Raw genomic sequence first — 25,690 nt, 5'->3', positions numbered from 1 at the left:
TACAGGTGCACTTGCTGTGCCTTAAATTTGCTCACAGGCTTATTCTGAAGATCATTTAATAGCCAGGTGCAACTTGGGAGTAAGCATTTGCCTTTCCCCTTTGTTTGCGTCTTCCTTACCCCTCCTACCAGAAGAGCCACACCCACCTCCCCGCTCCATAGCAACAGAATAAGTCATTTAACTGCAGCCTAGTGACGTGTCTGTACAGCATTTGAGACCCAAACTGTTGCCCTGGAGACTGAAACTTGATGCCTCCGGGCGACAGTCACTGCGTGAATACACTATATAACTTTACATTTTGAAAAAAATCTGTAGTAACAAGCATCCAGCAGGGGGCGACACTATGATAGTCTTATTACCTCCCAGCTGCTCAGATTCTGGAAGAAGAAGTAAAGGGCGGCGGCCCAGACCCCGGCGGTGGCGATGATGCAGAAGAGCGGCAGGGGGCGGATCCTCTCTGCACTGCGCAGCTGCGAGGAGAAGGCAGAGAAAGCATGAATTGGGGTTATTGATACTGTATATGGTTCAGTCCTTTTCTGAATACTGTCAGCCATTCACATGCAAATAAAGTTTATCTGAAAACAAAAATGTCATTTTTTTGCGGGTGTATCTATAATTGTGCCCCAAATCACTATTTCATCAGAGTTTAGAAGACAAGACACAGAACATTTATATCACGCTTTTCTCCTGGCGGACTCAAAGCTCCAGAGCTGCAGCCACTAGGACACGCTCTATAGGCAGTAGCAGTGTTAGGGAGACTTGCCCAAGGTCTCCTACTGAATAGGTGCTGGCTTACTGAACAGGCAGAGCCGAGATTCAAACCCTGGTCTTCTGTGTCGGAGGCAGAGCCCTTAACTATTACACTATCCAGCCAGCATCTGAGTGGGAGTGTACTCTTTCCTCTCCGCCTCCTATCCTTCTGGAGGAACGTATGACAGGTTACAGGCAGAGGGAGCGGTTTAGCGGTTAAAAGTAAGGCTGGATTCACACCAGCAGTAAACATGTTCTATTTATCCGTTCACATCAGTCAGTTGGTAATGGGATCATCAATTCGGTCAGTTCCGGTGAGTGGATCGCAAGTTTGTGTCCCGTACGACTTTTTGGACAGACGAAGCGGATGGTGACGGAGGCCAACGGAATCAATGCTAGCCTATGATAAAACGAAAGGTGTCAGTTCTCGCTAAGCTGCTCGCCGCATACGTTTGGCAGAAAATTCACCTGCTGCCGTCCATTCGGGTCCCTGCATGCTAGAAACACTAGTATACCAATCCCAGAGTATACCAATCCAGTTTCGTGGGACACATTCCACTTCCTCAGGCAGAACAGGAGCAACTGATCTGTTATCAAAGTGAGCGTGGCGCCTCCAGGATAACGGATCGGTTACTCCTATTCCACTGCCTGAGGAATTGTGCTGTGTCCCATGAAACACGTCACAATCAGAGTACGTTATTAACCACTTTACGATCGCTCCACGCAAACGTGAACGCAGCGGCAGCCCCAGGACCAGTCAACGCCAACTGGCGTGAAGTCCTGGGGGCGGTGACTGCAGGGGATCGCGCACCGATGCGCGCGCATCTCCACTTGAATGACGGAGCTCTGCTCCATCATCAGCCTCCCAGCAGTGAAACCGCCATCTATTTACATGGTACAGCCTGCGATTAAGGCAGCGCTGTACTGGGGACAGGACATGTGACATGGCTGTCCCCCTGGGGGAGGGGGGGGGGGACAGGAGCGATCCGCTGTCATTGGCTGGTGGTGGGGGGGGGGGGGGGAGAGGCTAGGGTAAAAAATCAAATACAAAACTTTATTTAAAAATAAATATGTATAAATAAAATAAAAAAATAATAAACAAACATGCCAGCAGCAATCAGAGCCCACCAATAAAAAGCTCTGTTGGTGAGCAGAAAAGGGGGGATCACTTTTTGTGCTGAGTTGTACGGCCCTGCAGTGAGCCCTTAAAGCTGCAGTGGCCTAATTTGTGAAAAAAATAGCCTGGTCACTAGGGGGGTGTAAGCCTACGGTCCTTAAGTGGTTAAAGGACAACCGAAGTGACATGTGGCATAATGAGATAGACATGTGTATGTACAGTGCCTAGCACACAAATAACTATGCTGTGTTCCTTTTTTTCTTTCTCTGCCTAAAAGAGTTAAATATCAGGTATGTAAGTGACAGTTTCTATCCGGGTCGGACCGGGTCAGACTATAACATAACCCTCAATTATAAGTAATTACAGCCATAAAACACTTTCCTGGCAGTAAATGGCTTCTGAGAGCGGAAATGAAATAAAAAGGGTCAATAATTCATAGATTTGAGCTCTGGTGTAAATGAGCAAAGACAATGAAACAGTAAAAACTTAAAAAGTAGATTTAAATATAAAATAAAACTGTAGGATATCAAAAAAAAAAAGGACATTTTTAGGAGGAGGAGGATAGATACAAATGTTTTTCTCATCAGTTTCTTTTCACCTCGGATGTCCTTTAAAGAATACTTTTCTAATGTTTATCTTGTGGAGTCTTCTATGGGGAGATGAGTACCTCTTTCCTTATTTTTAATTTGAACATTGATTTATCCTTGTGGCGCCTCTGTGTTTCTGATACTACTATCACTAGCCCACCTTTGGTGGAGGGGTCTACCATTGTTCTCCCTGCCTATAGAGCCCGACATCTTTATCTACCACGAAGGGACGGGTCAAGATCCCCTAACGCCTTAACAGTGTTTTTTGTCAGCAACCTACCTTTGTGAGTATATCTTATATTGTTTTCTGTTTACCATATTGGATGAAAATACTACACTATAGTGGGCTCTTGATTTCTCTATTTTTTACATGATTGTTAGGGAACGCAGGCATTATAGTGTTCCCTGTGGATGGGTCAGCGATCCCGGCGTTACCTTCATGATGATGTAGAAGGCCAGATAGAGTATGCAGCCTAGGCCCGGTTCACATTAGAAATGTGTGCCAAACGGATGCAGTAAGCAGATCCGGTCTCCGATTCACCGGATCCAGATGGCTCTGTGCACACTGGCGTGAAAACTGATCTGTTCACCAATGGATCGGATCGGTTTTCACTCCGTTTGCCAGCACATACATACCTAATGTCAGCGGCAGAGGCTTCCTCCTCTTGCGCTGTGACTACACAGCGCATCATGTGACTAGTCACATGACACATCATGTAGTCACATGACGCAGAAGAAGACGGAAGCCTCTACCGCCGGCCTTAAGTATGTATTTTAGGCCCAGTTCACCTGCCCACCCGGCTGCTGCACCCTCCCGCCGCTTGCGTTCGCGTGCCCAGTCCCCCCATCCCCCGTGGAACGATCCGTTTCTTCACTAGTGTGAAGAAACGTTCCGGTTTCCATTGCCCAAATGCAACAGCATTTTTGGCCGGATCCGTTCCGCTGGGCAGAACGGTCCGGGAAAATAAGGGCCTGCAGCATTTTTTAGGTCTGGGGAACGGAACGTACTGAACGTATCCGTACCAACGGACGCATGTGAACGGTCTAATAGGTTAACATTGAATCCTTTCACATGCGTTGCGTTTGTATAGCATTCGTTCCGGGTACGTTCTGCAAAAAAAAACGCTAATGTGAACCGGGCCTTATTCAGTAATGAAGCTATAGGATGAGCATGATGGTTAGGGAACACTGGTATCATAGCGTTCCCTCTGGACAGGCCAGCGGTCCTGGCATTACCTTCATAATGATGTAGAAGGCCAGATAGAGCAGCAAGTTGCAGATGAAGATCCCCAGCAGGTAGGAGGCGAAATCCCGAGGACGGTAAACCAGCCCGAAGATGGCGCTGAAAGGCAGAGAGGTCAGAGGTTACGATAAGAGAAAGTGTGGGCACCCCTGACGCAGGAGAGCGGCCCACCCTGATCTGCTCAGAGGGGCTCCAACCCCTGCTTCACAGCAGCTCTACAGCCATATTTATTTCCCTTTAAACAATACCAGTTGCCTGGCAGCCCTGCTGGTCTATTTGGCTGCAGTAGTATCTGAATCACACCAGAAACAAGCATGCAGCTAATCCTGTCACATCTGACAATAATGTCAGAAACACCTGATCTGCTGCATGCTTGTTCAGGGGCTATGGCAAAAAATATTAGAGGCAGAGGATCAGCAGGATAGCCAGGCAACGGGTATTGCTTAAAAGGAAATAAATATGGCAGCCTCCATATCAATCTCCCCACTGTAAAATGTTTCCATTGCCTGGTTTAGGTTATCACTAGTGTCGGCAACTTTACTGCTGGCAATATGAATTACTGCGGGATGTTTTTATTTCCCCTCTGTAGTGTGAGCAGGATTTCAGTTGACTTCCCAGAGTGCTCTGGGGCAGGAGTCTGCATAACATCATGGCCTAGGCTGTGACATCACCGGGAGGGTGGGGCTACATACCAATATACAGCAATATAAACATACAGGACAGGTTTCAGATGCTGAAACCAGGAAATTTGCTCTAAAAATGGAATTACGATTGATTATGTTCTGCTATGAATGGCTACAGGTCCTCTTCCACCCTCTCTCCATAGCCCTGTTGCCTTAGAACAGCAGAACGGTTTTCAGTGCACACATCACATCACAGACAATAGATACTTACAAAAACCAGTTGACAATATTCCCGACGATGAGAAGAATCATCCGATCCTGGAGACAGAGAGAGAGGAGATTGTGAGAGGAGGATCTGTGAGAGACGGTGATCCAGAGATCGCTGATCATAATGTATCCCAAACAGCACGCAGGGCAGCTCCTGGAGTGACCGCTTTTAATACTTACAAGATGTTAAAATGTCTTAAAATGAGGCCTCATGTAGAACAGACCTGGTGGCAGGGTAGTGAGCTTCGACTACTTTGCCTCCGACTCCATTCTATGATGCGTATTGCACATCCGTCAACTCTGAACATAGGCAGTAGGCATGCCACTGTATGGAGCTGGGAGGGGCCTAGAAGAGCTATGCTGCAGTCATACAGGTAGTGTAGCTCTAGTGTACAGAGTAGGCATGGCATTGTATGGAGCTGCTGCATATGTGAGGGTGGGAGGGGCCTAGAAGGGCTATGCTGCAGTCATACAGGTAGTGAGGCTCTAGTGTACAGAGTATGCATGGCATTGCATGGAGCTGCTGCAGATATGAGGGTGGGAGGGGCCTAGAAGGGCTATGCTGCAGTCATACAGGTAGTGTAACTCTAGTGTACAGAGTAGGCATGGCATTGCATGGAGCTGCTGCAGATGTGAGGGTGGGAGGGGCCTAGAAGGGCTATGCTGCAGTCATACAGGTAGTGTAGATCTAGTGTACAGAGTATGCATGGCATTGTATGGCGCTGCTGCAGATGTGAGGGTGGGAGGGGCCTAGAAGGGCTATGCTGCAGTCATACAGGTAGTGTAGCTCTAGTGTACAGAGTAGGCATGGCATTGTATGGAGCTGCTGCATATGTGAGGGTGGGAGGGGCCTAGAAGGGCTATGCTGCAGTCATACAGGTAGTGTAGCTCTAATGTACAGAGTAGGCATGGCATTGTATGGCACTGCTGCATATGTGAGGGTGGGAGGGGCCTAGAAGGGCTATGCTGCAGTCATACAGGTAGTGTAGCTCTAGTGTACAGAGTAGGCATTGCATTGTATGGAGCTGCTGCATATGTGAGGGTGGGAGGGACCTAGAAGGGCTATGCTGCAGTCATACAGGTAGTGAGGCTCTAGTGTACAGAGTAGGCATGGCATTGTATGGAGCTGCTGCAGATGTGAGGGAGGGGCCTAGAAGGGCTATGCTGCAGTCATACGGGTAGTGTAGCTGTAGTGTACAGAGTAGGCATGGCATTGTATGGCGCTGCTGCATATGTGAGGGTGGGAGGGGCCTAGAAGGGCTATGCTGCAGTCATACGGGTAGTGTAGCTCTAGTGTACAGAGTATGCATGGCATTGTATGGCGCTGCTGCATATGTGAGGGTGGGAGGGGCCTAGAAGGGCTATGCTGCAGTCATACGGGTAGTGTAGCTCTAGTGTACAGAGTATGCATGGCATTGTATGGCGCTGCTGCATATGTGAGGGTGGGAGGGGCCTAGAAGGGCTATGCTGCAGTCATACGGGTAGTGTAGCTCTAGTGTACAGAGTAGGCATGGCATTGTATGGAGCTGCTGCAGATGTGAGGGTGGGAGGGCCCTAGAAGGGCTATGCTGCCATACAGGTAGTGTAGATCTAGTGTACAGAGTAGGCATGGCATTGTATGGTGCTGCGGCAGATGTGAGGGTGGGAGGGGCCTAGAAGGGCTATGCTGCAGTCATACAGGTAGTGTAGCTCTAGTGTACAGAGTAGGCATGGCATTGTATGGCGCTGCTGCAGATGTGAGGGTGGGAGGGGCCTAGAAGGGCTATGCTGCAGTCATACAGGTAGTGTAGCTCTAGTGTACAGAGTAGGCATGGCATTGTATGGCGCTGCTGCAGATGTGAGGGTGGGAGGGGCCTAGAAGGGCTATGCTGCAGTCATACAGGTAGTGTAGCTGTAGTGTACAGAGTAGGCATGGCATTGTATGGCGCTGCTGCAGATGTGAGGGTGGGAGGGGCCTAGAAGGGCTATGCTGCAGTCATACAGGTAGTGTAACTCTAGTGTACAGAGTAGGCATGGCATTGTATGGAGCTGCTGCAGATGTGAGGGTGGGAGGGGCCTAGAAGGGCTATGCTGCAGTCATACAGGTAGTGTAGCTCTAGTGTACAGAGTAGGCATGGCATTGTATGGCGCTGCTGCAGATGTGAGGGTGGGAGGGGCCTAGAACGGCTATGCTGCAGTCATACAGGTAGTGTAACTCTAGTGTACAGAGTAGGCATGGCATTGTATGGAGTTGCTGCAGATGTGAGGGAGGGGCCTAGAAGGGCTATGCTGCAGTCATACAGGTAGTGTAGCTCTAGTGTACAGAGTCCCTGTGTGAGCTGTGGAAGCCATTGCAATGATCCAACGTTACTTCCACAGCACCCCAGGGGAAACTATGCAAAGAAATCTGCTGATTTTACACTTCCCCATTAGAGAACGTAGCCTTCCGCAAGTCCATCGGGAAGGCATTTTCTATGGTAAGGCTTTTAAATGTGGCTGTAATTCATTTTTTAACTGTAATTTTTTTTTTTTTGAATTTTATTTTGTTACTTGTTTTGTAATTTACATTCTTGTTGTTTCGCTATAGTGCCCTTGTCAGAACGGGGTTCTTGTATCCTGACCCCTGTATGCCCTCCACCCCCCATGTCATCCCAGCTTGCCTTGCTTGAACCCCCATACAGGCGACAGGTATTACCCACCATGTACATGGGGCGGCTGCACTGCTGGATGCAGTCTGTGTAGAGGATCTGGAAGATTCGCCGGAAGACTCCGAAGTCTGTAGAAACAGGACAGGTTGTTAGCTCAGTGTACCGTCCATACGCTCACATGGCCGAGGACACGATGATATTTACAGCCTGCGTGCAAACTTAAAGCGGACCTGAACTCAGAACTTCCTTTCTAAAAGATAAGCAGCAGCATAATAACCTATAAAGAAAAACATTTCTTTGTTACAGCTGATACAAATCCTGCAATAAACCTGCAGTGTATACTTCCTGCTTTCATGGAAGCAGACATATTGGTAACATCCTGTGCTTACAAATTAGATTGCAGAGTTCACACAGATGAGGGATGAAATTACACTTGTGATTAGTCACAGATGAGAGGGATTAGAGAGGCTAAACTCTCTAAATACATACAGGGTGCATTTCTCACAGTGACCGCCCCTATTGGATGGGAAGCTCCTCCCACAGCTCACTGTTAGGGGTGGTCGGTGAGATGCAAATAATTTCCAGCTCATACAGTTTTATTTTATCTGTGCTGCTTGGAAACAGGCCAATCAGGTTGGGTCTGGGAGCCACTAGCAGCCTTTTCTAGGTGTTATGCTGGGAATACAGGATGAGATTTCTCAGTCAATTTACTGTCAGATTTTATTTCGATCGACTGTCTGATCTCAAATCTTATATCGATTTCCCATATCTTTTCTTATCTACTTCCATTCACTTCTATGAGAAATCGATCAGGAAAACAATCGAAAATAAGATCGGACATGTTGGAAATTATCCATCGAACACAAAATCTAATGGTGTATTCCCAACATTAGTGATTTGTAAAGATCTTGCTAATGCAATGCTATGGGGGATGTTTATAAAATCGCATCCCACAAGTGGGATTACACCCATAGCATTACATTAGCTAGAGCTTTTCACATCACAAATCGCTCAGAAACAGCCTGCTAGTGCGGCGCAGGTCTTACATAGACCAGGAATTATTAGGATTCTATTGGCCGAAAAGTAGTCTACTCTTATCTTTCTTTTTTTAGCTGATCTATTAGTTGGAAGCAGCTACATGCAGAGATACAGTTCAGCTGAGACTAATGCTACGTACACACATGCGACAATGATCGTTCGTTGAGAACGACGAACGAGCTTTTAACTGATGAAAGAACGACCTGAGTAAAGTTAGTTTTTAAATGTGTGTAACGATCTGATCGTTAGAATGAACGTTACATCACGTAAAGCAACTATTGCGCCTGCGCATAAAAATGAGAAGTTTCAGGGAGAAATAGTAAAAATGCGCATGTCAAGCCTAGTACGAACGATCGTTTCCAACGATGTACTACTTTTGCAAACGATCGTCGTTGGTTAAAATCCGCCGAGACAGAACTTTCTTTTGTAGCGATTTGGCTCGTTCGTCGTTTGCCTTAATAGTCGGTGGTTCGTTTTTTGTAACGATCGTCGTTAGTAAAGATCGGGGAACGATCGTTACAAACGACTATAGTCGCATGTGTGTACGCACCTTAATGCTAGGTACACACCATACAATTTTCTGTTAGATTCTTCTGTTAGATTTACCTACCAGATAGCTTTTTTCCATGTTGTAGGTAAATCTAACAGAAGAATCTAACAGAAAATTGTATGGCGTGTACCTAGCATAACTCTGCATAATATATAATTATTTGGATTATTATTATTATCAATAAACTATACAAAGTATGACACTGCCAGAGAGAAACAGAGGGCACTTACTTCTGGGACTTATCATTTATTCATTAATACTAGTGGTTTCTTATAGGTAAATACGCAGATAAATAGATAGATAGATAGATAGACATATAGGGAGATAGATTAGATAGATAGATAGATAGATAGATAGATAGATAGATAGATAGATAGATAGATAGATAGATAGATAGATAGATAGATAGACATATACATACAGAATATATGGAGATAGATTAGATAGATGGATGAATAGATGCATAAACAGACAGACAGATAGATATATAAATAGATACAGTACACAGATCCTAGTGTGTTGTTTATTAGATGGGACTAGCTAGCTGTAACTGTCTATCTAGCTGTCAGTGGGTCTATCCATCTACCTAACCACAGAAATTATAAATATTATAACATTTACAATATAAAAAATGGGAAAACGAGTAAAGGAAGAAAGCCAGGGGACTTTACCTGCATTGGACACGTCTGGTAGAGACAGCAGATAAAAATCAGAAAAGGAAAAAAGACAGGAAAAGAGATGGGTGGAGAGAAGAGTGTGTGGGGGGAAAACAGGGTGAGCAAGATGGGGGGATAGAGATATGGAGGGGAAAGGGGGAGGCGGCGAAGAGAGAGGGAGGAGGAAAAAGAGAGAGGAAGAGAGAAGGAAAAAGAGGAGGAGAGGGGAGATGAATCATAGGAGATGGGGGGGAGACAGAGGAAGGGAGAGAGAGGGGAGGCAGGAGGAGAAGAGAGCTCAGTTTAGTCATACAGCATAAGAGAACATCCAACACACAAGACTAATCAGCTTACTGCAGACATACAAGATTTCCCTGTTACAGCAACACAGCAAGAAGATCATCTGCTTGAGATCCCGGAATCCTCCCCCGACAAGCCTGACAAGCAGAGATGGATTTACCTTCCCTGGCTCCAGCGGAGGCGCTGTTGTGGCTCTCAGCACGGAAATAGGCGGAAATCGACAATCTCTGTCGGGTCCGCTCTACTACTCAGGTGCAGGAGACTTGCGCCTGCGCAGTAGAGCGGCCTGACAGAGATCGGCTATTTCCGCCTATCCCCGAGGCGGAGAGCCAATACTGCGCCTACAATGGAGACTGGAAGGTAAATATTTACATCCCCGCTATTCGGAGGGGCTGCAGCGAGACCACCGTGGGACAGAGGAGGACAGGGGAAGCCTCGATAGGATCCGGAGGCTTCCCCCGCCCGAGGAGAGTACATACCCCGGGGAACTTTTTTTAGTTACAGGTTTTCTTTAAAAGAAAGCCACATAACATACATTTTTTGTTGCCCAATTCGACATTCAATTAAACAAAAACCATCTATATGAGTAAAATTTGTAGTGATTTTCTTGTGTGTTGTGAGCGACATAACGATGAGGCTGTGGCGTGTTATACATAACCACAATGTAGTCTCTAGGTGATATCGGTCGTAATGTCGATCTCAGTGCCAAAAGCAAAGTTGTATGCTGTATGCCAGCTTTAGCGTTTGTGTTGTGCAGATGATGCACAGAAGGCTCCAGATTCTTTTTTGTTGTTGTTGTTGTCTGTGTCACTTCCTGTTCCTAGCCTGTTATCAGAACAGGAAGTAGAGGGGACTTTCTGGAGCAGGCCAGAGACAGGAAAGGAACATTTTGGTGATCAGGTGATGAAGAAACGGGACAGAAGGAACAACGTCATGCTCATGCGCAGAAAGTGGCCGGCAACGGGCGTGCGATCTAGGACGCGCACCACTGGGCCAGCGCAGGAGTACTACTCCGGGTCATAGCGACCTGGAAGTAGTAGCGGCTCCATAGAATTTCACCCGCAAACGGTTCGGGCCATCTCTATCCATGACAGGGCTATGCAGGTGCTGGATTCACTGTTGTGGGAGATGGTCCCATGCCATGCGGTGCACATAGGAAGTACAGTGAGAGCAGGATTGGACAACAAAGAAGACCAGATCAGCAAAACCAGGAAGTGGTAAGTCGTTCCCCGCTGCTGCCGCTACATTCTGGAGCATGGTAGAGGGGGCCCCAGCTGCCCCCCCCCTTCCTGCCCTGTGCCCCCTCCTGTTCCCAGGCCTGAATACGCATGGGGACCCGGGGGCTTTGACGTCACGTGACGTCACTATGTAATTAAAAGGCCTACCAGGCTTTTTCCCGAGCTCCCAGCGGCCCAGTCCAGCCCTGTAACCGCATAAAGGACAATATAGACTACTTATACAGAGTCAGGGCCCTGGCACACTGGAGAAGTTTCTATTGATTTGCATTAAAACTGTGGCAAAATAGCTGCGATTGGTCAAAAAATTGTGATCGCTGAAGTTTTACCACACTGTTACAGCAAGTCAAAGGAAGCATTTTTAAGAAAAACAAAACCGAGCCGCAAAATGCTCTCCGGTGCTCTCCAGAGGCCTTATACAGAGTTTTGGCATTTGTGTTTTTTTAAGTGACAGATAAGATTGGGGTCTCACCGATCTTGAAGCGTCCCATGTAGTAGATGTGGGTGCTGAGCGCCAGCGTTCCCACCACATGGATGATGGAGAAGATGACCCAGAACCACCAGTTGTCCTTCCCAAACACCTGGAGGAGCAGACACAGGAAAAAGTGTCACAATCACACGGAAGGGAGGAGCATAAACAGGAAGTGTCACAATCACATGGAGGGGAGGAGCAGACACAGGAAACAGGAAGTGTCACAATCACATGGAGGGGAGGAGCATATAGAGGAAACAGGAAGTGTCACAATCACATGGAGGGGAGGAGCAGACACAGGAAACAGGAAGTGTCACAATCACGTGGAGGGGAGGAGCAGACACAGGAAACAGGAAGTGGAGGAGCAGACACAGGAAACAGGAAGTGGAGGAGCAGACACAGGAAACAGAAAGTGACACAATCACATGGAGGGGAGGAGCAGACACAGGAAACAGGAAGTGTCACAATCACATGGAGGGGGCTACAGGAAAACAGCTGTCAAAAAACAGCATGGCAGTTTTTCACAGGTAAAGTCAAAAGTTTACACACACGGCCCTTTTCCACCTGCAATCGCTAGCGTTCACGCTGAACGCTAGCGATTGCTGAATCGCAAAACCGGCGATTCCCCCGACGTTTGCGGCCGCGATTTTGCTATGCTATGCACTGCATAGCAAAATCGCGGCAATTATCGCTCCGCCGCGCGTTCGCGTTCCCGACAAAAGCGAATCGCGGTAGTGGAAATGACCTACCGCGATTCCTATGTTAAAAAGCAAACCGTAGCGATTGTAAAATCGCTAGCGGTTTGCGGTTTTGCGATTCAGCCAGCGCAAACGCGCTGGTGGAAAAGGGCCCTTATGGTAGTCACAGGCCAAACACAACACAATTTTTTTCTGATTTACTGTAACATCTGTACCAATTTATCACATACAACTTTTCCCAATTCTAAAAAAATACTATTGATAAGTACGTTCATTCATATGCTATTTTCATCCATGCTGAGCAGAGTACCGTCACCAGGTGGCACCATCGTCTTACTATAGCCGTCTTCTGTGCTACTTCATTATCCGTACAGCGCCTGATGCTGATACCCACCGAGAGACGCAGGAAGTATGCTGCATGGGAGCCGCAGGAAGTATGCTGCACGGGAGCTGTAAGAAGTATGCTGCACGGGAGCTGTAGGAAGTATGCTGCACGGGAGCTGTAAGAAGTATGCTGCACGGGAGCTGTAGGAAGTATGCTGCACGGGAGCCGCAGGAAGTATGCTGCACAGGAGCCGCAGGAAGTATGCTGCACGGGAGCTGTAAGAAGTATGCTGCACGGGAGCTGTAGGAAGTATGCTGCACGGGAGCTGTAAGAAGTATGCTGCACGGGAGCTGTAGGAAGTATGCTGCAGCACTGCAGACGGCTGAAATGAGGAGGGCTCCACCTGGTGACACATTGCTCTGCATGAATGAGGCCAGATTTGCAGACCAGTATAATATGGTATGGCTGGGGGCAACTTTCTATAAAGGGAAGGAGAAGGGGTTGTGATATGTCCTGCCTGTGGGGGGTGGGGGAGTGGTTTACCGGTCACACTTTAATGGGAGTGGGGTTAGGAGGCTGGATAAGGGGATTCACACTTTTAGTGTAATGGTTAAGGGCTCCGCCTCTGACAAAGGAGACCTGGGTTCGAATCTCTGCTCTGCCTGTTCAGTAAGTCAGCATCTATTTCAGTAAGGAGTTTCTTGGGCAAGTCTCCTTGACACTGCTACTGCCTACTGAGTGCGCTCTAGTGGCTGCCTCGCAAGCGCTTTGAGTCCGACAGGAGAAAAGCGCTATACAAAAAAAGGAATTATTAAAAAGGAATTAACCCTAAAAAATACAGGGCACACTGCGTTGAAAGAGTGATGTAGATTGCTTGTATGAGGTTTGTGAAGGGGGGGGGGGGGGGTAGGTAGTGGTTTTCCATGTCCCCGCACCATAGCCCCCGCCCTGCTCCCCAGGGTCCATCAAGATCTCCCCCCCCCCCCCCCCCCCCATGCACATCCCCATCCACTCCTAGAAAATTGTTTGGACTAGAAAGTAATTCTAGGTCCGAAATAGGATGGAGACTCCTGAATTAAGGTACCCCTTACCCTTAACAATTTCGAGAGAGATCAACAGCTTCACCGTTCTGCACCACAATCACCTCTTTCAGGTAAAACAAATGGGAGTCAATCTCCTGTTTACACAATTTTAGGTAGAAGCTATCTAGCATGTAAACAGTCATTTCTCTTTGAAAACCCAGCGTGCTTTATATACTAAGAATCATGGCTGAACCTGGTATGGAAGGTAATGTAAAATAATGTCTTAAAAGGAATTTGAAGTGAGAGTGATATGGAAGCTGCCATGTTTATTTCCTGTTAAACAATACCAGTTGCCTGGCAGCCTTGCTGATCTATTTGGCTGCAGTAGTATCTGAATAACACCAGAAACAAGCATGCAGCTAATCCTGTCAGATCTGACAATAATGTCAGAAACACCTGATCTGCTGCATGCTTGTTCAGGATCTATGGCTAAAAGTATTAGAGGATCAGCAGGACAGCCAGGCAACTGGTATTGTTTAAGAGGAAATAAATATGGTCTCTCACCTCGGGTTACTTTTGATTACATTTTTGAATTGTTCCTGTTGATATTAACTTTTCTAAAGACCTGTTTGTAAAGTTAAAAATAAAAATAATAAAACAATCATTCATAGCACAGACAGTCTGAAGTGCAGGCGCTGGTATAAATGAGGCTGGGCGTGTCCTCCATCGCCTATACTCACCACTCCCATCACCGCCAGGAAGATGACCAGCGCGAAGGAGGCGTAGGCTGCGTAGGCGCTGGCATTGATGTCTGGATGGCGGGTTTGGTAGAGCTTCAGCATGCAGAGACCCGCAATCATGTACATGAAGGAGGTGTCTGGGGAGAAGTACAGAGAAGCCAGCATTACTACTACTGCCCCTAGAGGAGGCTGGGGAAAGTTCAGCTGCTCTGATACCAAATACACACCACTGAATGAAAAAAACATTGATTCGGTAAAAGGCTAATCTTTTTTTGCTGAAACCATGACCCACCGTGGTGGATTCAGCTGAGCGTCGTGTTGGCGTCATTTATCCACAGCAATGTCAGCCAGGAGCAAATGGGGAAACTCTGTTCACTGTCGCATCGACATGTATTTAGATGAAGTGTGCAAAAATGCTCTGGACATTCACCTGACTTACAAGGGCATAAAGGAATGATTTGCACAGCAGTAATCACGTGTTGCATTATGTGTCCCAGTTCTGCTCATGTGTAAGTGGTACTCACAAATACCTACTGTTTTAAGAGGGCAAAACTGTTCTTGTCATAGCTATTTTTTCAAAGGGGCTCCCTAAGCGTGGTCAACGAAAGTGCCCCAGGCTCCTCCTCCCTAGGCGAGGTCAGAGGAAGTGCTACAGGCCCCTCCTCCCTAGGTAAAGTCAGAGTAAGTGCTACAGGCCCCTCCTCCCTAGGTAGGGTCAGAGGATGTGCTACAGGCCCCTCCTCCCTAGGTGAGGTCAGAGGAAGTGCTATAGGCCCCTCCTCCTTAAGTGAGGTCAGAGGAAGTGCTACAGGCCCCTCCTCTCTAGGTAAGGTCAGAGGAAGTGCTACAGGCCCCACCTCCCTAGGTAAGGTCAGAGGAAGTGCTACAGGCCCCTCCTACCTAGGAGAGGTCAGAGGAAGTGCTATAGGCCCCTCCTCCTTAAGTGAGGTCAGAGGAAGTGCTACAGGCCCCTCCTCTCTAGGTAAGGTCAGAGGAAGTGCTATAGGCCCCTCCTACCTAGGTGAGGTCAGAGGAAGTGCTATAGGCCCCTCCTCCTTAGGTGAGGTCAGAGGAAGTGCTACAGGCCCCTCCTCCCTTCATGAGGTCAACAATAGAGCCACAGGGCCCTCCTCACTAGGTGAGGTCAGAGGAAGTGTTAAAGGCCACTCTTTTCTTGGTGAGATCAGAGGAAGTGCTACAGACCCCTCCCCAAGTGAGATTAGAAGAAAAGCTCCATCTTGTGGTCCTACAGCAGTTGTTTTGTAAGTGCAGATGCTGCCCCAGGAGGAGGTCAGTGGAAGAGCTGGTTTCGTGATTATTAGCTCTAGGTTCCCCCTGGCCAGTTATTAGCAGTGTTATAGCGGTGGTTATTGCTCACAGGGCTGGTGGCTCTTGGTACAAGCCCAGGGCATGCTCCAGGGACTCATCCAATGGGAAGAAGGAGACGGTTTGCTTACCGAACTGGAAGTTGGAGTAGTTGGGGCAGACGTGGTAACAGGCGCTGAGTACCCCCTCCATGGTGAGAGCGATGCCCATCGTGTAGAACAGACCGAAATGTTTGGGGATTCCATATTCCTGGAAGATGAAAGCACACGGAACACAAGCTGTGACGTCACATTTTACCAAAAAAATCTAAACTCCAGATATCAGAGAGGTGCTAATGATTCCGGCTTGTAGCCAAATAGTATGAGTACATTATAACATTATTATCATCCATTTAAATAGCACCCACATCATCCATGGATCTACACAACTATAATGTACAAAGAAGAAAAACTAATGATACAAACAAGGGCGATGCAACAGTACCAAGACACAGCAGCACTGCGCTGGCAGCCTCCCTCTTCCTCGTGACTTACACACCTTCACATTTTATTGGCCAATTTTACCCCCTCTTTGTATGATGAGTATAGGGAAAAAATGGGCAGCGCCAAACTGTTCAAATGAGGGAGAGGAAAGAGATCCTCTGAACAAATCACTCCAAGGAACTAGTCCACTGAGTTCGCTGTGGGGTCATCCAGTAAGCAGATTCACAATAGTAGTAAAAATCCACTGCGCTCTCAGTCCATAGCCACGATCTAAAATTAAAAAGACAAACTCCACATCGCGTAATACTGTAACAGCATAAATGCAAAGAGACCCGTGTAGTTGTGAACACTCTGTGCTTCCACTCGTGACACCACCACCCAATACTGGAGAGGCTCACCAGATTAAAACCACTTCTTATGCAGGTGGATCTCTCGCTTTGTTTTAAGTCTCACTCCGACACATCAGTGAGGCACATTCATATGCTGGTATCAAAAGGTTTAATATCTTCATAAAATTGCAACTAAAAACACAATAAAATAACACCTCATTGCGTAGTAAGCTTCTCGCGCCTCCAAACTACTCACAAGCTCCACAAAGATATCAAGCGTGTCACAGCGGCTCTCCTAGGGCCCTTGTAGGTGCACTCCAAAATTCCTGCAGCGTCCCGCCGGTTGGAATCTCCACACTACTCCGAGCTTCCGCTTGCTCGCCTGAGGGGGCGTGTCTACGTCTGGCGTCTAGCGTACTGGCTCCGCCCTACGCGTTTCGTCATCAAACAGACTCATCAGGGGCTAGCGTGGCCAGTACGCAAGCCGCCATATATACTTCCTCATCCTCCGTGACGCAACTCAATGTTTCGGCTCTGCCCAATGAGCAGCCGCCATGACGCTCCAACCCGCATGGGCACCACAATATGTACACTACTCCCTTGGAGCTATAGACAGGAATGCATACATACCCAGTTCTAGCTGCCACCATCCTAGGTGGCTTAATAATATCCCCAAGGGGCAACTAATGAGGATCAAGAGAAATTGTACCTTTGAGGGGGATTATGCAATACAGAGTAAGATACTGATTGAGAAGTTTGTGGAAAAAGGGTATGATCGCACTGCAGTGGTGAAGGAGGCTGCGTTGGTAGGACAGATGAATAGAAGTGATCTGGTTAGGGATGCAACCCGATCCCCGTCGAGCAATACAGAATTTTCAGTGCTATTGGGATATAATAGGCAACATAGGGATGTTGAGAGAATATTCCGCAGACATTGGAACATCTTGAAAATGGATGGGATCCTCAGGAGCCACCTCCCAGAGAAGCCAGCCTTTGTGTATAGGAAGGCCCCGAATTTACGGTCTAGGTTGGTGACCAGTTTTGTGGACCCACCTAGGACCTCGGGTGCCGACTTATTGGGGCAGGTGGGTTTTTTCCCTGCAGGAATTGTAGGGGGTGTAAAGAAGCGAAGGGATGTAGGGGGAAGGAATTTGTGGCTAGGAACACAGGGTACACACATAAAATCAGGCAGTGCATCCCATGTAGCTCCAAGGGAGTAGTGTACATATTGTGGTGCCCATGCGGGTTGGAGTACATCGGTCGTACGACCAGGGATTTAAAGAGCCGCATTGGAGAACATGTGTATAATATTTCTAGGGGTTTTGAACCACACAGTGTGTCTAAACATTTTAAGCTCAAACACAATAGTGATCCATCCCAACTCAGGTTCATGGGGATAGAGAAATGGGTCCCTAAGTGGCGGGGATCTAGTAAAGTGAAGGACATTTCACAGGCGGAGGGCAGGTGGATATACCAGCTGGGAACCTTTGCCCCCGCAGGTATGAACATAGAGTTTGACTTAAACTGCTATATCTCTAATGATTAGCCTAGTGTAATGATTTGGAATGGAGGAGTAGGACGAGTAGGGCAGATGGATTCAAGGTAAGTATCTGATGATAGGGATAGTTTGAGGACCCACGTATATTAGGTCATTGGGGGTTATTGATTTGGTCTTGGGTAGGTGTTACTGGTGAGATTTGGTCCATCGCACTGGTGTTGTTGGGGGGAGGAAATCTGGAAGTATAATATACCTGCTACAAGATAGGCTATGTATTATAAAGTTCAGCCACTAGATGGCAGTCATTGATATATGGGCATGTAAATGCTTGGTGCATAGAAATGGGTGGAGGTATCTATTTTAATATTGTATGCTGCATATATCCCATGCAAACTTATATTTGGTATTGTTTTAATAGGTCTTATAGAATTTATGTATAGGTGATGCGGCTGCCATCAGAATTTTGTGCAGCGCGTCATGGCGGCTGCTCATTGGGCAGAGCCGAAACATTGAGTTGCGTCACGGAGGATGAGGAAGTATATATGGCGGCTTGCGTACTGGCCACGCTAGCCCCTGATGAGTCTGTTTGATGACGAAACGCGTAGGGCGGAGCCAGTACGCTAGACGCCAGACGTAGACACGCCCCCTCAGGCGAGCAAGCGGAAGCCCGGAGTAGTGTGGAGATTCCAACCGGCGGGACGCTGCAGAAATTTTGGAGTGCACCTACAAGGGCCCTAGGAGAGCCGCTGTGACACGCTTGATATCTTTGTGGAGCTTGTGAGTAGTTTGGAGGCGCGAGAAGCGCGGCTATGTGCCATTTGTCTCAACTTACTACGCAATGAGGTATTATTTTATTGTGTTTTTAGTTGCAATTTTATGAAGATATTAAACCTTTTGATACCAGCATATGGATGTGCCTCACTGATGTGTCGGAGTGAGACTTAAAACAAAGCGAGAGATCCACCTGCATAAGAGGTGGTTTGAATCTGGTGAGCCTCTCCAGTATTGGGTGGTGGTGTCACGAGTGGAAGCACAGAGTGTTCACAACTACACGGGTCTCTTTGCATTTATGCTGTTACAGTATTACGCGATGTGGAGTTTGTCTTTTTAATTTTAGATCATGGCTATGGACTGAGAGCGCAGTGGATTTTTACTACTATTTTGTATGATGAGTGCCAACAGATTATGAATATTATAAACAGATTGATAAGCTCAGCTCTCATACTACATGGAAGTAATAAAATTGGCCAGTTGTGGGTCAATCAGAATTGAAGGTATGTACCAAAAGGTGCATACACACATCCAATTTAGATTGACCAATCACGGGCCAATTTTACCACCAGTATGTATTGTGACGGTCAACAGATTTTGAACACTATGAGCAGACTGTGAAGGTAAAACCTCATCATACTACAAAGAGGTGGTGAAATCCTTAGCCAATGTATGTAAATACTTTAGTGACACATGACAGAGGACCTACCAGGGCGTAGATGTCTCTGGCCTCCATCAGACTGCGGTGCAGGAGGTCCCGGCGCAGGACGATCAGCAGGAACAGGAAGCCCAGCATCACATGACCCAGGTTACTCAGGATATTGTTGAAAGCACTAAATGAAGAAAATAAAAAGTTTGTCTTATGCCACGCCCACGGCTCTGCTCACAGGCAATGGCCAAATTCAGCCTGAAGCCAGAAACTCCTGTGCCAGATGCTGCTGTTTTTCCTGACAACAAACTGCTGCATCTGCTGACAACAACTGCTGCATCTACTGACAACAACTGCTGCATCTACTGACAACACACTGCTGCATCTAGTGACAACTGCTGTATCTACTGACAACAACTGCTGCATCTGCTGACAACAAACTGCTGCATCTGCTGACAACAACTGCTGCATCTACTGACAACACACTGCTGCATCTACTGACAACAACTGCTGCATCTACTGACAACACACTGCTGCATCTGCTGACAACACACTGCTGCATCTGCTGACAACACACTGCTGCATCTGCTGACAACACATTGCTGCATCTGCTGACAACACACTGCTGCATCTGCTGACAACACACTGCTGCATCTGCTGACAACACATTGCTGCATCTGCTGACAACACACTGCTGCATCTACTGACAACAAACTGCTGCATCTGCTGACAACTGCTGCATCTACTGACAACAACTGCTGTATCTAGTGACAACTGCAGTATCTACTGACAACAACTGCTGCATCTACTGACAACAAACTGCTGCATCTACTGACAACAAACTGCTGCATCTACTGACAACAACTGCTGCATCTACTGACAACAAACTGCTGCATCTACTGACAACAACTGCTGCATCTACTGACAACATACTGTTGCGTCTACTGACAACAACTGCTGTATCCACTAACAACTGCTGTATCTACTGACAACTGCTGTATCTAGTGACAATAACTGCTGCATCTGCTGACAACAACTGCTGTATCTAGTGACAATAACTGCTGCATCTGCTGACAACAACTGCTGCATCTGCTGACAACAACTGCTGCATCTGCTGACAACAACTGCTGCATCTGCTGACAACTGCTGTATCTAGTGACAATAACTGCTGCATCTGCTGACAACAAACTGATGTACTAATTGCAAGCTGCTACATCTGCTGACAACAAACTGCTGCATCTGCCGACAACAACTGCTGTATCTAGTGACAACTGCTGCATCTACTGACAACAAAAATGCTGTATCTAGTGACAATGACGGCTGCATTTACTGACAACACACTGATGTATGTTCTAATTGCAAGCTGCTGCATCTGCTGACAAAACACTGCTGCATCTACTGACATCAAACTGTGCTGCATCTGCTGACAACACACTGCTGCATCTGCTGACAACAAACTGCTGCATCTACTGACATCAAACTGTGCTGCATCTACTGACAACACACTGCTGCATCTGCTGACAACACACTGCTGCATCTGCTGACAACACACTGCTGCATCTGCTGACAACACACTGCTGCATCTGCTGACAACACACTGCTGCATCTACTGACAACACACTGCTGCATCTACTGACAACAACTGCTGCATCTGCTGACAACACACTGCTGCATCTGCTGACAACACACTGCTGCATCTGCTGACAACACACTGCTGCATCTGCTGACATCAAACTGTGCTGCATCTGCTGACAACACACTGCTGCATCTGCTGACAACAAACTGCTGCATCTACTGACATCAAACTGTGCTGCATCTGCTGACAACACACTGCTGCATCTGCTGACAACACACTGCTGCATCTGCTGACAACACACTGCTGCATCTGCTGACAACAAACTGCTGCATCTACTGACATCAAACTGTGCTGCATCTGCTGACAACAAATTGCTGCATCTGCTGACAACACACTGCTGCATCTACTGACAACAAACTGCTGCATCTACTGACATAAAACTGTGCTGCATCTGCTGACAACATACTGCTGCATCTGCTGACACGTCTCAGTATGGTTATTAGTTGTCAGTGAGAGATGTGAGGCGATGGTGGGTTTCTCCTCTCTCCTGTAAATACGTATTCCTGTTCCTGAGATATCGCCATACAGCTGCAGCAGATAGTGAAGTGAGGGAGATGTGGGCTGAATAAATCCAGATATTAAACATTCATTATTGGGGAAGTGTTTGTCCTCGTCTGATAAAGCAGTAAGATGCTTAATAATAAGATAATGGCGTCTCCGTGGTTATTAATGCGTGGCGCAGTCGTGCGAATCGCTGCAGCCACATAATTAGTCTGGATGTTACTGAGATTAGTGAGACAGCAGCTGTGATCGGAGAACCGGGGCGGCGAGGACGAGACGCTCTGTAATGGCCCGAATATTCCACTTCTGGGGTACAGAGCGGCCTATCCAGGCACATTTTATATGCGTTTCTTGGAACATTATAGGGAAATAATCATGCAGAACACGTTTTGAACACTTAAAGGACAGCTGTAATGGGAGGGAAATGGGGGCTGCCATATTTATTTTTCTTTTTAAACAATACTAGTTTCCTGGCAGCCCTGCTAGTCTATTTGGCTGCAGTAGTCTGAAGCACACTAGAAACAAGCATGCAGCTAATCTCGTCAGATCTGACAATGTTAGGGCCATCTGATCTGCTGCATGCTTGTTCAGGGGCTATGGCTAAATGGATTATTATTATTATTATTATTATTTATTGTATTTATAAAGCGCCAACATATTACGCAGCGCTGGACAATAAATATATACAATGATACAAGGATGACATACATAGGGTTATACACATAGAACAAAGTTATACATACAAATTGTACAAAATACATGATCATGCAATATGGGCTGGTTAGGTAGGCCCAGTAATACAAGTACAGGCTGTCATAGGACAGGAGCACATGATCCTGTAGATTACACTAGGGAGTGGAGGACCCTGCCAGAGGCTTACAATCTAAAGGGAGGGGTGGAAACACTAGGGGGGGCTGTTAAATATTCCTTAGAGAGTTACTGTGTGGTAGGAGGTGGGTAGGCCATCATAAAGAGGTGGGTTTTGAGGGCTTGCTTGAATGTGTTGAAAGAGGGAGCAAGTCTGATGGGTGGTGGAAGGGCATTCCAGAGGGTGGGGGCAGCTCTTGAGAAATCCTGCAGGCGGGCATGGGAGTGTGAAATGCGCGGGGTGGTGAGGCGAAGGTCGTTGGAGGAACGGAGGGGGCGACCTGGTGTATACTTGTGAACAAGCTGCGAGATGTAGGTAGGGCATGTTTTGTGCACAGATTTATACGCCAGGCATAGAATCTTGAAACTTATCCTGAGACGGATAGGGAGCCAGTGCAGGGATTCACAAAGGGGAGATGTGGATGCAGAGCGGTGCGAAGAATGGATGAGTCTTGCAGCCGCGTTCATCACTGATTGAAGGGGGGCAGTGCGTTTCAGGGGGAGGCCAGAAAGGAGTGAGTTACAGTAATCAAGGCGGGAGATGATGAGGGCATGGATGAGCAGTTTGGTCGTGTCCGGGGTTAAGAATGGGCGGATCTTGGAGATATTACGGAGGTGGAAATTGCAGGCTCTTGTGATGTTTTGGATGTGTGGGATGAAGGAGAGGTCAGAGTCCAAGGTGACACCCAGGCAGCGGGCCTGGGAGGTAGGGAGAATGGTTGTGTTGTCGATTGTGAGGTGGAAACCTGGGATGGGTGCAGCAGCATGGGGTGGAAGGATCAGGAGCTCAGTTTTGTCTAGGTTAAGCTTTAGGAACCTAGCTGACATCCAGGAGGAAATTGCTGAGAGACACGAGGAGACCTTGTTCATGGTGGTGGCTGAGAGATCGGGGGTATGGAGGTAAATCTGAGTGTCATCTGCATAAAGGTGGTAATTGAAGCCCAGGGAGGAGATAAGCTTGCCAATTGAGGAAGTGTATATGGAGAAAAGAAGGGGGCCTAGAACAGAGCCCTGGGGGACCCCAACTGAAAGGGGGGCAGGAGTTGAGGAGGAGCCATTGAAGGAAGTGGTGAAGGAGCGATTGGATAGGTAGGAGGAGATCCAGGCCAAGGCAAGCCCATGGATTAGAGGCAGAGGATCAGCAAGACAGCCAGGCAACTGGTATTGTTTAAAAGGAAATAAATATGGCATCCTCCTTATCCCTCTTGTTTCAGTTGGCCTGTAAAAAATGACTTGTTCAAAGCTCCTCTGTGACTGCACGCTGTCTGCCAGCTCAAAGTCAGTCTGAAACACTCCCCTTTAGTCACATGGGCATGGGGAAAGGTATTGATTGGTGTGTTAGTTGAAGCCGCACCCCCCTGCTCAACGATAGCTTATTGTGGCTGTCAGTCTCCAGTAGGGGGTGCAGCTTCTGATTGATTAGGGACTGGGAGCCACTAGGAATTCCGTAAGCGCTTTGTCCAGCGATCACCAGAGCGATTGCGACCAGGACTCCTGGGTATTTGGAAGCGCTGTGCAGTTTTTTTCCCCCCTGTGTGAATACAGTTTATTATACTTACCGGCAGAAATGGGTTAACCATTTCCCTACTGAGGCGTTTTTCCCCTTCTGGACCAGAGCAATTTTCACCTGTCTGTGCTGCTCCCATTACTTCATCAATAACTTTATCGCCCCTTATCACAATGGATTGATCTACTGTATATACTCGAGTATAAGTCTAGAAATTTAGGTCTGATTCACTTCATAAAAGTGTAAGTGTCGACTTATACACGAGTCACAGGCAACACTGAGCACACTGAGTAATGTGTGTACTATTAGTGACATTCCCATTTGCAGCAATGTACCCAGTGGTAAGCGATACTTTGAGGAAAGAAAACACAAGCCCCTATGAGGTAAAGTAAAAGTAATTTTCCCTCATAAAATAGATTAAAAAAGCTAAGTCCCTAAGGCAAGTATTGATGTATTTTTTTTAAACTGTTTTTTTTTTTTTTATTACAAGCGTTTTTTTTTCTTCTGGGGGGGGGGGGGGGGGCTTGGAGGTGTAAGTTATTAATTTTATTACTATTGTGTATGTATGTACTGTACATTTGTGCCTGTATGTGTAATTTTACTTTTTGGCCACAAGATGGCGCTAGTGAACACTCTCCCGTTATAGGAAGTGTCCACTTTTTTATTTATTTATTTATTTTTATTTATTTTTTACATTTAACTACAGTGTGACTGTTTCCTGCTTTATGAATGGATGTGGCCGCTGATCGCGGTCACGTCCATTCATTCTAGGCATTGCTATTGGGTAGAAGACAGCTTGGTCCTCTTCCCCAATCACGGAATCAATTTTCGGTCATTGTAGTTTTAAAATAAAATGTTCTACTGTGGATAAAATCCACACATTTTATTTGCCCATTTGTTCTGGTTATTGCAACATTTAAAATATTTCCCTATCACAATGCATGGAGACAATATTTTATTTGGAAATAAAGGTGCAATTTTTTTTTTGCAATTATGGCCTTATAATTTGTGATGGACACAAATCCATCACAAATTATAAGGCCATAATTGCAAAGACAACAGTAATATACCATCAGGATACACATATTAAAATAGTTCAATCACTAAGGCAACTACAGTCGGTTGCAAAAGTATTCGGCCCCTGAAGTTTTCCACATTTTGTCATATTACTGCCACAAACATAAATCAATTTTATTGGAATTCCACATGAAAGACCAACACAAAGTGGTGTACATGTGAGAAGTGGAACGAAAATCATACATGATTCCAAACATTTTTTACAAATAAATAACTGCAAAGTGGTGTGTGCATAATTATTCGGCCCCCTTTGATCTGAGTGCAGTCAGTTGCCTATAGACTTTGCCTGATGAGTGCTAATGACTAAATAGAGTGCACCTGTGTGTAATCTAATGTCAGTACAAATACAGCTGCTCTGTGAGGGCCTCAGAGGTTGTCTAAGAGAATATTGGGAGCAACATCACCGTGAAGACCATAGAAAACACAAGACAGGTCAGGGATCAAGTTATTGAGAAATTTAAAGCAGGCTTAGGCTACAAAAAGATTTCCAAAGCCTTGAGCATCCCACGGAGCACTGTTCAAGCGAACATTCAGAAATGGAAGGAGTATGGCACAACTGTAAACCTACCAAGACAAGGCCATCCACCTAAACTCACAGGCCGAACAAGGAGAGCGCTGATCAGAAATGCAGTCAAGAGGCCCATGGTGACTCTGGACGAGCTGCAGAGATCTACAGCTCAGGTGGGAGACTCTGTCCATAGGACAACTATTAGTCAGGCACTGTACAAAGTTGGCCTTTAAGGAAGAGTGGCAAAAAGAAAGGCATTGTTAACAGAAAGCGTAAGAAGTCCCGTTTG

General features: G+C 46.8%; 1 protein-coding gene across 4 annotated transcripts in view; it reads right to left on the bottom strand.

Annotated features, from left to right (window-relative positions):
- Positions 1-25,690, bottom strand: part of SIDT1 (SID1 transmembrane family member 1) — a 161,642-nt gene that overhangs the window by 7,619 nt on the left and 128,333 nt on the right. For 2 of the 4 annotated variants that reach the window (XM_068270906.1, XM_068270905.1), the window contains exons 18-26: positions 19,366-19,489; positions 15,708-15,825; positions 14,251-14,387; positions 11,466-11,574; positions 9,474-9,488; positions 7,266-7,342; positions 4,592-4,638; positions 3,691-3,796; positions 360-470 (exon numbers count right to left, since the gene is read on the bottom strand). In XM_068270906.1, the coding sequence (XP_068127007.1) occupies positions 360-470; positions 3,691-3,796; positions 4,592-4,638; positions 7,266-7,342; positions 9,474-9,488; positions 11,466-11,574; positions 14,251-14,387; positions 15,708-15,825; positions 19,366-19,489 (844 nt within the window). Of the gene's footprint in view, positions 1-359; positions 471-3,690; positions 3,797-4,591; positions 4,639-7,265; positions 7,343-7,413; positions 7,492-9,473; positions 9,489-11,465; positions 11,575-14,250; positions 14,388-15,707; positions 15,826-19,365; positions 19,490-25,690 lie in introns of those variants that run through there. The other 2 variants (XM_068270907.1, XM_068270908.1) reach the window with 2 other exon arrangements.

Source organism: Hyperolius riggenbachi, chromosome 2 (genome assembly GCF_040937935.1).
Source record: "Hyperolius riggenbachi isolate aHypRig1 chromosome 2, aHypRig1.pri, whole genome shotgun sequence".
NCBI classification, from domain to species: Eukaryota; Metazoa; Chordata; class Amphibia; order Anura; family Hyperoliidae; genus Hyperolius; species Hyperolius riggenbachi.
The sequence above is the reverse complement of the archived record's forward strand: the minus strand, read 5'-3'. Positions and strand labels throughout refer to the sequence as shown.